This window comes from Lagopus leucura, unplaced genomic scaffold (assembly GCF_019238085.1).
Source record: "Lagopus leucura isolate 7727_CA_CO unplaced genomic scaffold, USGS_WTPT01 Super-Scaffold_100004, whole genome shotgun sequence".
NCBI classification, from domain to species: Eukaryota; Metazoa; Chordata; class Aves; order Galliformes; family Phasianidae; genus Lagopus; species Lagopus leucura.
Window position 1 is genome coordinate 60,669,633 of NW_024962264.1, and position 11,164 is coordinate 60,680,796.

General features: G+C 50.1%; 1 protein-coding gene across 1 annotated transcript; it reads right to left on the bottom strand.

The window, feature by feature from the left end:
• Nucleotides 1–3,695: 3,695 nt before the first annotated feature.
• On the bottom strand, nt 3,696–6,491 carry HMX1 (H6 family homeobox 1). Its single transcript, XM_042871439.1, has 2 exons — nt 6,022–6,491; nt 3,696–4,383 (listed from the first exon to the last, which is right to left on the bottom strand). Exons 1-2 carry the CDS (start codon nt 6,269–6,271, stop codon nt 3,812–3,814), a joined length of 822 nt encoding a protein of 273 aa, XP_042727373.1. The 5' UTR covers nt 6,272–6,491; the 3' UTR covers nt 3,696–3,811.
• Between the last annotated feature and the right edge of the window lie 4,673 nt (nt 6,492–11,164).

The window sequence follows — 11,164 nt, forward strand, 5'->3', positions numbered from 1 at the left end:
GAGAGGAGAGGAGAGGAGAGGAGAGGAGAGGAGAGGAGAGGAGAGGAGAGGAGAGGAGAGGAGAGGAGAGGAGAGGGTTACATGATTTCTTCTCAAGTCTTTTCGTAAGGCACGCATAGCTATGTATATATTTCCATACACAGAAATTAAAACGTAGGATCGGTAAGAGGAGTTGAGAACCTCAGGCCAGTTAAATGAAGCACTAAGAATTCTGCCGTACAGTTGGGCTCTTTGGGCTGGGGGAAGCAGTGGCGTTGCCCGGCTGTAGCCGGAGGCACCGGAGCCCGGCAGCGCTACTGCAGGAGCGCGGCCCCGATTGCTGCACGGCACAGGGTGCGCGCCCCGCCCCCACACACTGCAAGGGTGCAGACAGACTCTCCCAAGGTAATGCAGTATAAAAGAAAAAAAAAAAATCGATCTCAATATATTGTTCAACAGTGGAGCCAGAGCGCACCGATTAGATTTATTAAGTATTGATTTGCATGAATATTTTAGACCCATGCCTATGAGAAAAGTTATAGACCATCTTCGGGGGGTGAGCGATGTACCATTTGCAGTGCAGCCATGTAACAAGGTGCTTTTCAGCGTATCGATCACCTTCATTTAAAGTGTAATTAATATTAACATCTTACAGCGGCTAAGCCAGTTTATTTCAGGGGGTCGCTTCGTATCATGTGCCGATATTCTTTTGCTTTGCTTAAAAAAGCACTGAAAAGGCCACCTTTCCGCTATTTTTTTCTATTAGCTCCCAATAAACACAAGGTACCTTTGTGAGCAGCCTGGCAAGGTTCTCCACCGCCTCGCCTCTGGAGTGCCATCTAGCTAAGCTGTTGTAGCAGCATTCATTAAGTAAATGTCAACAGAGGAGGATTTATGCTGCATAATAATATTACAGCTGTAGTATAACTGGATTTATTTTGAAGCTATTCTGAGGTTGCTTTGATCTATAAAGCAGCAGCGTATGTCTCTGTATGTCGCAAACAGCCTTCTCAGAACAGCTTTGAGCTGTAGAGTCCACCAACATATAGATCATTCTGTTTGCTAAAGAACTAAGCATGGCTATCACTTCTTTGCTTAATAAAAATATAAGTAAGGAAGAAAACTGCGGAGAATCCGTTGCTGTCATTTTGGGGGTGAGCTTTTAATTTTTTATTTTTTGTCCTGCTGAATATGGCCGATTTATGACTAATGAGAGCTGTTTGTCTACATCCTGCAGAATATTCGTGCCACCGGTGCAATGAAAACAGTCTTTAAAAATCTACGAGATAAAGAATCCTGAAGTGCCTGCATTCTCACTTTCAGTACACACTTTTAATAATCGACTCTATAGCACTTCCTGCACGTACAGAATAAGGCATTAGTAAGCACTTTGTTCTTAGACGAATTCACGTCTTGCACCTTTTAATATTTTACTATGATCATAAGTTACAAATACAGTGTATGAAAAAAAAAACTGTTTATTAATAGAATCAGCACGTCTTTAAAAACAAAACAAAACAAAACAAAACAAAAAAAAAAAAACCCAACCCCGAACTAATGCCAAAACACAGTTTAAAAATCCGATTGATAGTGGAGCCCTGTCAGTCCCTTAACTTCAAGAAAAAAAGTATTTTTAGTAGAATCAGAAGTATAATAATCTCATATGTTACTCCAAAGAAAAGGCATGTGGAGAGCGGAGGGCGTTACGTTGCGCGCTGGGTTACAGTCTGCTCTGATTGATAGGAGCGCGGAGTCCGGTTTTACCCCGGCGGGAACTGAGTCCGACGGGGGGGACGAGCTGCCCGCTGTCCTCCAGGCAATCCGGGCTCCGAGCGGCACGGAACCCAAACGTTGAAGCCAGAAGAAGGAACGTCGCCCAAAGTCACCTCCAAAAGGCCGAAGTCCCCGAGGCTCTGCGTCCCGCGAGGCACCGCCGCGCCCGTCCTCCTCCGCTCCTCGCGGTCACATCACCGCTTTGGGGATATTTCACCCCAAGTGTTTCACAGATATGCAAAGAAAACAGCGTGGCGAAGCTCTCCCGGAATCAAACGAAGGATTTCGGAGCAGTGGAGAAACAGCTCCCAAAAACGGGGCTCAGGTGGGAGCGAGCATCCGGGCAGGAATCCGCAGTATGCTTTAATTTTGTTACATTTGTTTTCATTCTCGAGTGCTTTTGAGGCTTTTAGAGTCCCTACTTCAACAGTGCTGATGTCCAGAGCCGTGTTACAAGCCAAAAAGGAGAGGGGGGAAAAAAAAAAAAAAAAGTAGCGGTGGAGAGGTTGTAATCCGTCCATGACCCTTCTCGGGTTTCGTATGAAAGCCGAAGCTCCGCCGATCGATTTCACAACAAGAAAGCGTGAGATCGCCCCCAATACAATGCAAAGCGGAGGGAACAGTGAGAATCGGATCGCCATTCCTTCTCTGGGGAGCGGATCGCACGTACAGACCCCAACGGAGCCCGGACCCGGCTGCTCTCCCGAGTGTTGCCCGCTTACATTACAGCTGATTGTGCCCTAAAACGTGGGATCAAAGCCCGACCTTCCGTCAAGGCTGAGTTTTGCAAGGTCATTTTTACCTTAATATTCGGATAAGAAAAAGAAAATCCAACTTTTGGAAACAATACGGGACCCGAAATTCATTTAAGCAGTGCGGAGAGAGGGGAAAACAAAACAGTTATTAAAGGAAAAAAATAAGCTTGGCATGCATAATACTTCATATAATATCACATTACAGTCCAGCTTGCATAACTAGCCGTACAGCTCCCCGGTCTGCCGCCGTCTGAATTCCTTCTTTCCTTTTTTTAATTGCCAGTGCGAACTATTAATCAACAAACCGAGCCCATAAGAGATTGGAAAGTGGAGGTGCGTTTTCCTCAGCTTCCATTAGGAGACCCAAACAGGAGGCAAACCTAGCTATTAAAACACAGTATGGTCCTTTTGCTTTTCTTATTTATATCTTATTTCTCTCTTTCTCTCTCTCTCTTTATTTTTTTAAATTTTTTTATTTTCCCATCGCGTATTTTTAGAGGCCGCTTTAATCAGGGAAATAAACCGAAACCAAAGAAAACAAATCCTCACAGCTCTGACTTCGGCGGGATAACATTCCCTCCAACAATTTGCCTTCGAGTTGCTTCAAATTTAAAAAAAAAAAAAAAAAAAAAAAAAAAAAAAAGACCGGGGGGGAACTGCACATGCCCGAGAGTATCGATCGGATGAAAATGAGTAACAATGGAGAGGGGCAAAAAAAACAGCAAAACAATCTGTTCCAATTAAGAGGCCTGAAACAACGGGCCCTGGAGGAGATGCTGGAGGCGGGGGTCCGCCGAACCCTGCGCGGAGCAGCGGGGAAAGGGGTCCGGAGGTCGCGGTTGGGGACACCGAGGCTTCGCCGTCCGTGGGGCGGGGGGGAGTGGCGGGGCCGGGAGGAGCCCCCGGGCCTGGCGCTGCCGTACATTCGTCTCCCGCTCGGGGGGGAGCTGAGGGGCTGCGCCCCCCCGGGAAAACGCCGCTCCGCGTCAGCGCGGGACCGAGGCCGGGTTTTCTTTGGCTGCGTGGCGGGGATGGGAAGGGGGGGCCTCTGAACGGCCCCCGGCTCATGGCTGCGCCCATCTGGGTTCCGTCCGGCTGCTGCGCGCCTCTCTGCGTTAACCCCAGCGGTAAGTTTATTGCACGTTTTCTTTTCTTTCTTTCTTTCTTTTTTTTTTTTTTTTTAAAAAAAAAAAAAAAAAAGTCGAAAAGCGGAAAATGGTGAAAGTGGAAAGAAAAAGTCCGAGGGTGAAGCTGGAAGCCAAGGGGAGGGGGCTCGGGGCCGCGGTCCCGATACAGGTGGGCGCTCAGACGAGTCCAGTCATCTGCGAGCGGAGGAAAGGAAAGGAGGCGGCGGGGAAGGTGCCCAGGGGGTAGCTGACGCCGCCGGAGAAGCCCACCAAGGGGGGAGACATGTGGGGCAGGCCGAAGCCCAAGGCGCTGGCCGGCGAGTTCTCGTGGTACAAAATGGGGACCCGCACAATCCTTTGGGCGGCGTGGGAGAGGTTGGCCGCCTCCAGGTCGGCAGCCAGCTGCCGCTTCCACTTGTTGCGGCGGTTCTGGAACCAGATCTTCACCTGCGTCTCGGTGAGGTGCAGCGAGGCTGCCAGGCCGGCCCGCTCCGAGCTGCTCAGGTAGCGCTTCACGTCGAACGTGGACTCCAGCTGGAAGACCTGGCTGCGACTGAACACCGTGCGCGTCTTCTTCTTGCGGCCGGCGGCTCTCTGCTCCGCTTCGCCCGCTTCCTCGCCGCGTTCCTCCTCTTCCTCGCGGCCTCCGGAGCTCTGCCGCCCGCCCGCGGGGCCCCGCGACGCCGCCCGCCCTCCGCCGCCCGCCCGCTCCGTGTCCTCGAGCAACTCCGGCGAGTCCCGGTCACTGGCTGTGGAGACAGGCACAGCGCTGGGGTTGGGGGGAGCTCTGATGAGCGGCCCCCCCCGCCCGGGCATCGGGAAGGGAAACAACGCGGTGCGGGGGCAGCGAGCCCGGGGCTGAGGCCACTGCTAGTGCTCCTTGTGTTATGAAAGATTCCCATATAGTGGCATGTAAATACATAAAGTATATGTCATGCATATGTACGTGTGTAAGTGCACACTCATATTTGTGTGCATACACACCTATGTGCACGCATATACCTATATGCCTATACCTATATTCATATGTATGTATATAACATCCATGCACGCTTATATATGTGCATGTATATAACATCTGTACACTTCATATGTTTTGCACACGAATACATACAGTGTATACGTGTCCATCACGTATATATTCATATAACTACATACATACTTATACATATGCACTTATATGCTTGCACTGTTATACACTCACATATATGTATTTACATACATATACCAATGTATTTACACACGTATGTTCACATGTATTTACAAGAACATACATAAGTATGTTGGGGTTTTTATACATGGGGTAAGTGTATCAGTGAGTGCATGTTTATGAAGAGAGGGGGAAACAAATGCTTTTTGCTTCATGTTGTTCTCAGCTGCATAAACCACATCGGCAGGGTCAGCTGCTCTAATATCGGGACATTGCCTCCAGCATGTCTCCGTGGTTTCCCATAGTGTGTTTTCCAGTTAGAGTTCTAAAGGAGGATAACATGCTAATATAAGGATGAAGAATATGAAATGAAGAATGTGAATGAAGAATAGAAGGCAGAAAGAAAGAAAGAAAGGAAAAACAGAAAAGAAAAAGAAGCGAGGAAAACGATGCAGTTGTTTTGGTGGTCATTTTCTCTTTCTAGACGTACTTCAGAGAGAAACTAAAAATATTAATAAACCCGTCCCTGTAAAAGGAAACCTCTGGATTATAAATGCCGCCTCTACTCAGTAGTGAGTAAGCGTGCGAATCCCATAGCCCAGCACGGAATCAAAGGGATGTGCCGAGGGACAATATTTTTTCTATCAGGATAAAAATAACCACTGATCGCAGCCAATAAACTTTTTCAGATGTTAACTTGTGCCCCGGAGTCCGGGTGGGAGGAGAAGCCTCTCCTTGCGAAGCCCCGCAATGTGCGGAGAGCGGCGGGGAAGGGGCTGCGGGCCTCGGTTGCACCGAGGGGAGGGGGTTATAGAGCCGGTGCTATAGAGGGCTGCTTCGGAACTCTTCTACGGGGACGGTGCTCCCGGCTTTCGAGGTTACTGGGAAGCATAAAGCAGGGAAAAAAAAAAAAAAAAAAGGAAAAAGAAAAAAGGAAGAAAAAATAATAGGAAGAAATAAAGGAAAAAATATCTGAGAGAACAGACCCCGCTGTTGACATTTCAGGACGAGCAGCAGGCGGGGCGGAGGCTCTCCAGGTGTCCAACACCCTGAGAGCATTTCCGGAAATTTGGGCAGCCGAAATCTCCGGACAGAAGAGGGATGAAGGCTGCCGAAAGACACCCCGGCAGCACCGCTCTCCCTCCCCACTCGGGACCGCGACGGGACCGGACTCACTGGGGAGGGGACAGCAGCACCCCCCATTTCCTTCAGGGCCCCATAGGGAAAGGGAACTTACTGTCGGGGCTGGCGCAGCCCAAGAAAGCACGGCGGTACCAACCGACGGCGGCGTCGCGGAGCGGGCAGCCCGAGGCTCCGAGGCGCAGCGGGGAGTGGGGGCCGCAGCGCGGAGCTCCGCGCCCACCTCCGCCTCCCGCCGCCGCCCTCCGCGTCCCTCCGCCGCCCTCTGTGCCCAGCAGGTCCTCGATGAAAAAGGACGAGACGCGGGCAGATGTAGAGCTGGCGTTTTCTGTCGCTTCGTCCGGCATCGTCGGTAAAACAGCTGCGGGAGGGGAGAGGGTCCCGGCTCTGCCGGAGGATGGCTCCTCGGCTCCCCGCTGCCCCGCGGCCGCCTCCTGCCTCTGCTTAGTCCCGTGGATGCTCTCCTGGTATAAAAGGGTTTTTTTCCGGAGTAATCATTTCAGATCGCGGTTTGCCATCATTTCCTGCAAGCTAGGAAGGGAGGGGGGAGGAGGAGGAATGGAAGGGAATGGGGAAGAAGGAAAAAAAAAAAAAAAAAAAAAAAAAGCAACCCGACAACCCATCGGAGGCGCCAGATTCTGCGCGAAAACGATAATAACGAAATAAAAATGTCATGCGAGTTAAACGCTGTACACGAGAGGGGGGGATCCTGCGATTGGAGGAGAGCGGCGGCAAATGGGATTTCCGCAGGGGAAGCGCAGGGCGATGGCTGAGCGGGGCCGGGGTCGGGCTCTGCTGTGTGTGTGTGCGTGTGTCCGTGTGTCTGTGTGTGCGTGTGCGCGCCGCCCCGGGGCTGCCACTCACGAGCTCCTTATTTAGGTCAATTAGGGAGCAAATCCCGGCGCGGGGGGAGCGGCCGTGCCGGCCCTGGCACACGGGCAGCAGCCGGGGGGGGGCATGACCACTGCACGTCCCGGCCTTGCCATTGGCTGCAGAAGGCTGAGCGGGCAGCCCGGACAGCCAATGGGCTCGGCGAACATCGAGGTTATATTAATATCATTAATAATAATCAACCTCCCCCCGGCCTCTGAGCGCGGCAGGCGCGGAGCTTTCATGTCTGCGGAGATGGATGGAAGAGACGGAGGAGACGTGCCCTCCGCAGCCGGGCCCTACAGCCATCACCAAGCGGGGCGGTGGGCACCGGGGGGCGGGCGCGGGGCGTTCTGCCTCGGAGAGCACCCGAATGTGCAAGGCCGAGCACTGGAGAGAGGGGAACCTTTGTCTGCGAGGTCTCCCGAGGACGCCTGAGTGTTCATAGCACGGTGAGTGCTGTTTAACCTATTCCTTTTTGTGTATATATACCTATACATATATATATATATACATATATTTTTTCTAGCCATATTTGTTATATGCATATGTATTTATTTATTATATGTGGGCATATTTATTTATAATACTCATTTATTTATTTACTCCTTATATATGTATGTGTGTATATATGTGTGTTTGTGTGTGTATATATATATACATAACAGCTCTCTGTGTTCAGATATGACTTCACACAGAAGCACACGATGCTCCCTGCTCCCCGAAGCTGTCCCATGCCCCCTGCCCCCCGTCCACCCGAGGAGCTGCCCACTCTGATCTCACCCTTCCCACCCCAATCGCTGCGCATTACGACTTCTTAATTGTTGTCATCTCTTCAGCGGAAAGCCCTAAATCTCCCCCTCTGCTTGTTCTCTACTTTCAAGCTTTCCGGATGGGGCAGAGACCCCCAGCAAACTGCAGAGCAGGGCAGAACCCTCTGCCTTTTTTCCCGAGATCGGACAGGACAGGTCTGTCGATCCCGGAAACAGGACAGGACTGAGGGTGGGGTGAGTATGCCGATGCCCTGAACAGCCTCATTCACATCGCTGCCTTCTGCTTCTGCCGGGGATGTGGGCGCAAATCTCTCTCAGAGGCGGTGCTCACCTGCTGCCAGTTCCCGGCACCCCTGGCCCAGCCCCGCCTGTTCCCACGCTGTTATTTGGGGATAGAGGTGGTCGGGAGCAGCCTGATCCCCTTCTGGGTGATGGTGGGTGACCTCTGAGTTCAAGGCCTATCTGCGGAAATATGGAAAAGAGACAGAAAGAGGGAAGAGGGGGAAGGAGAGGGAGAAAGAGAGAGCAAAAGAAGGAAGGAAAGAAAGAAAGATGGAAAGGAGGAAAGATTTCCTTTTCCAAAGATGGCAACAAAATGCAACCAGAGCTCTGAACTGACCTCTGGAAGAACAGCAGCGTACAGTGCCATGTTTAGATTTCTGTCCTACCTGGACACAGACCTAGGAGCAAAACCAGGCAAGAGCACACTGATCACTTGTTGCACATAAATGATGCTTGTGGACATCACCCTTATGCTCTACCCATGCTTTCCTGTATAGGAATTATGAGTCTGACCAATGTGTCTTAAGAATCTATAAACCATCTGCTCTGTTTCACTGTCAGACTCTGAAAATATATGAGAGCTTTCTGGAATAAAGAGAAGAATGTGGATGCTGGTTACTTCTATATATTTTATATCCAATGTGCAAACAATATGCATGCAGCCCGTGCCCATATTTTATAATGTGTTCCTACAGAGTAGTCATGTAACTTACATAATATTGCTTGCTTTCCATTTAGAAATACTGTAATGAGATCAGTAAGAATAAATTCACTCTTTCTTCTTTTCTTCTTCTTCTTTTTTTTTTTTTTTTTTTTTTTATAAAAAAAGTTGGTGTGCCAAAAAATTGACCTGTGTTTGTGGAGTCAGGTATCCTGACATATCCTTGAAGCACAGACTCAAATGGTGTACAATTCTATGCCTGCAAATACAGCACTTGCACTGACATGTCCGTGAGTATGAAGCATCTTTTAAGCTTGCTGATGTGTTTACGTACCTTAATGCCTAAGCATAGCTGTAGCAACATGACCACTGCCACTTAGTTCTGAATAATCTTTTCGCTTATTCTAAGGATAGAAGTAAGGAAAAGGAGGTGTGCGCTTGCTGCATTCACTGTTCTCTGGCTCTGTACAGGGAGCAGGAAAAGCACCCAGCGATTTTCAGCACTCATTTTCAGGTGGTGTAGCCCCGCAGATGCCGCATTCCTCCCGGTACAGCTCCGGGTACCGCGGGTGGGAGTGTCCCTTGTGCCCCGGGTCCCTCTGTTGCGTGACAACGGCACCTCTCACTTCCCTTTCCCAAGTCCCACTCTCCAGTCGCTGTACACGAGAAACAATTTTTCTTTATTTTGCAGGTCAACGTTTTTCTCCTGTATGTCCTGGAGCTAGGGTTTGCCGGGGCCGCCCCTGTGAGCGCCTCCGTCCTGTTCCGCAGCCCGGCACAGGGTGGGGTGCCGGCGGTTGACAGTCTCTCAGGGCCACCCCCTCTCGTTTCCTCCCCACCTCTGTGGGCTCCTGAGCCTTTGGAAACTCAACGCACAAAGCGAGGGGAAGGAAGGTGCCGGGGCTCGAGCTCCGAGAGGAACCGGAGGATGGAGAACGGCATTTGGGGCGGAAGGGGTGCGAATAGGTTGCCACAAGCGACATCCCCACCACGGGGTGCCGGCCCCATGGAGCTGAGCGGGCCTGCAATGCGAATGCAATTACCCCTCCTGTGTTTGATTCCTCTCCTTACTCTCCTTCCACCAGCACTGCTTCGGTACGTCGTGAAATAGAAGCGAAATGAAAGGCAGCCTTGAGTGCCCGCTCCCTACGCTCTGCTCCGCTCCGCTTTTAGGAGCGCACGATGGGTTTGGAGTCCGGAGCTTTGCGGGAGCCCTGAGACGGGAGTGGAAGAGGGAAAGGGCTCCCCCTCCTCCGCACCCACAGAGGAGCTGCGTGCCTACCGTCCTTCCGGCAGCCCCGATGGCAGCACTGCAGGGAAGAGTCCTGAGACATCACCCGCCTCTGGTTGATATAGATGTACGCACATACGCATATACAGTTTTTGTTGTTTTTTTTTTTTTTTTTTTTTGAAATTTGCAGATAGGTTCACTTAAACTATAAAAATAAAGTCAATAAAAGACCCTAGGTGCATCTTCAGTAAACCACAAGCAATTCTATGAGAAATACTCGCAAGCAATTTTTTTTCCGAGTTTTTTTTTCGTGCTCAGTGGTCCCTTAGGAAAGTGGAGGGGTGCAAACGTTTGGATATCTCCCTTTAGAAGAAGCGTAAAATGAAACAAACGATCGACCTGAAATTGGTTGCCCGGCCTCTGTGCGATATTTCCTCTGCCCCGATAGTGCAGCTCCGCCTGTGTTGTCCCCCAGAAGCGGTGGCTGCAGAGCAGGACCTCAGGGAAGGGGCTCACGTCCCCCGGGCGATTGCGAAGGATGCCCCCTCGGCACCGCCCCGTCGGGGTGAGGATCCTGAGGGCATCTCACGAAGGTGTCCCATTTTGGGTGGCAGGACGAGGATCAGACACAGCCCCAGGCTGTGCGGGGAGCCACGATCCTTCCTCGTTGGAGCCCCGAGGGGCTCTGCCTGCACGTTTTGTAGCTCCCAAGCTATAGGAAACATAGCTTTAGTCTACATGTAGGTACAGACCTGAGAGCCCTAAAACTCTTCAAACGTGGATTAAACAGCGCTTGAGTTCAGTCACACTGTGTGCGTTTCCTTTCTTAATAATAAACACAAGAAGGGATTTCCAAAGGTGAGGTAAATCATAACTATGGTCTTTTTTTTATTCTCATAATTTCTCATAATTTTTACGTGTATAAACTCCCCTCTCACTGATTTCTTCACTGCTAATGACAGTGGTGGAGAACTTTTCCTATTTCAAGACCACTGCATAACTCGCGCTGACTCCCATGAATGTATTCATTATTCACAGAGAGTCACTAAGTGCTCTGCATGGAAACTTCCAGTCCCTCGCATGTCCTGACTGTTGCCTGTTAAGTGTTCCTTACGGATGGCGTGCCACTGGGAGCACGAATCTCATGGTCTTAGTGCTGTTTCCTTCCTAAGAGAAGGAAATTTTAATCCACGATAAACGATCAAAGAAGGGAACGTCCCTGGGTAGGTGAATAAATAAATGAAGAAAGAAGTTTGAGAATGAATAGAGGGCACATGTATCCTCACGTGTCAATATTCAAAAACAGTTATTAGCTGCTTGACTGGAGGCTAGGAGAAAATGGATAATCAACAAATTATGTGATATATTATAAATAAATAAATAAATAAATAAATAAATAAATAAATAAAGTAGCCCCAACTGA

Bases quoted from the DNA above. Each gene is read 5' to 3' on its own strand.
- HMX1 (XM_042871439.1), bottom strand. From the start codon at position 6,271: ATGCCGGACGAAGCGACAGAAAACGCCAGCTCTACATCTGCCCGCGTC. The intron at 4,384-6,021 runs GTAAGTTCCCTT...CTGTCTCCACAG, and splicing joins GGGCTGCGCCAGCCCCGACA to CCAGTGACCGGGACTCGCCG.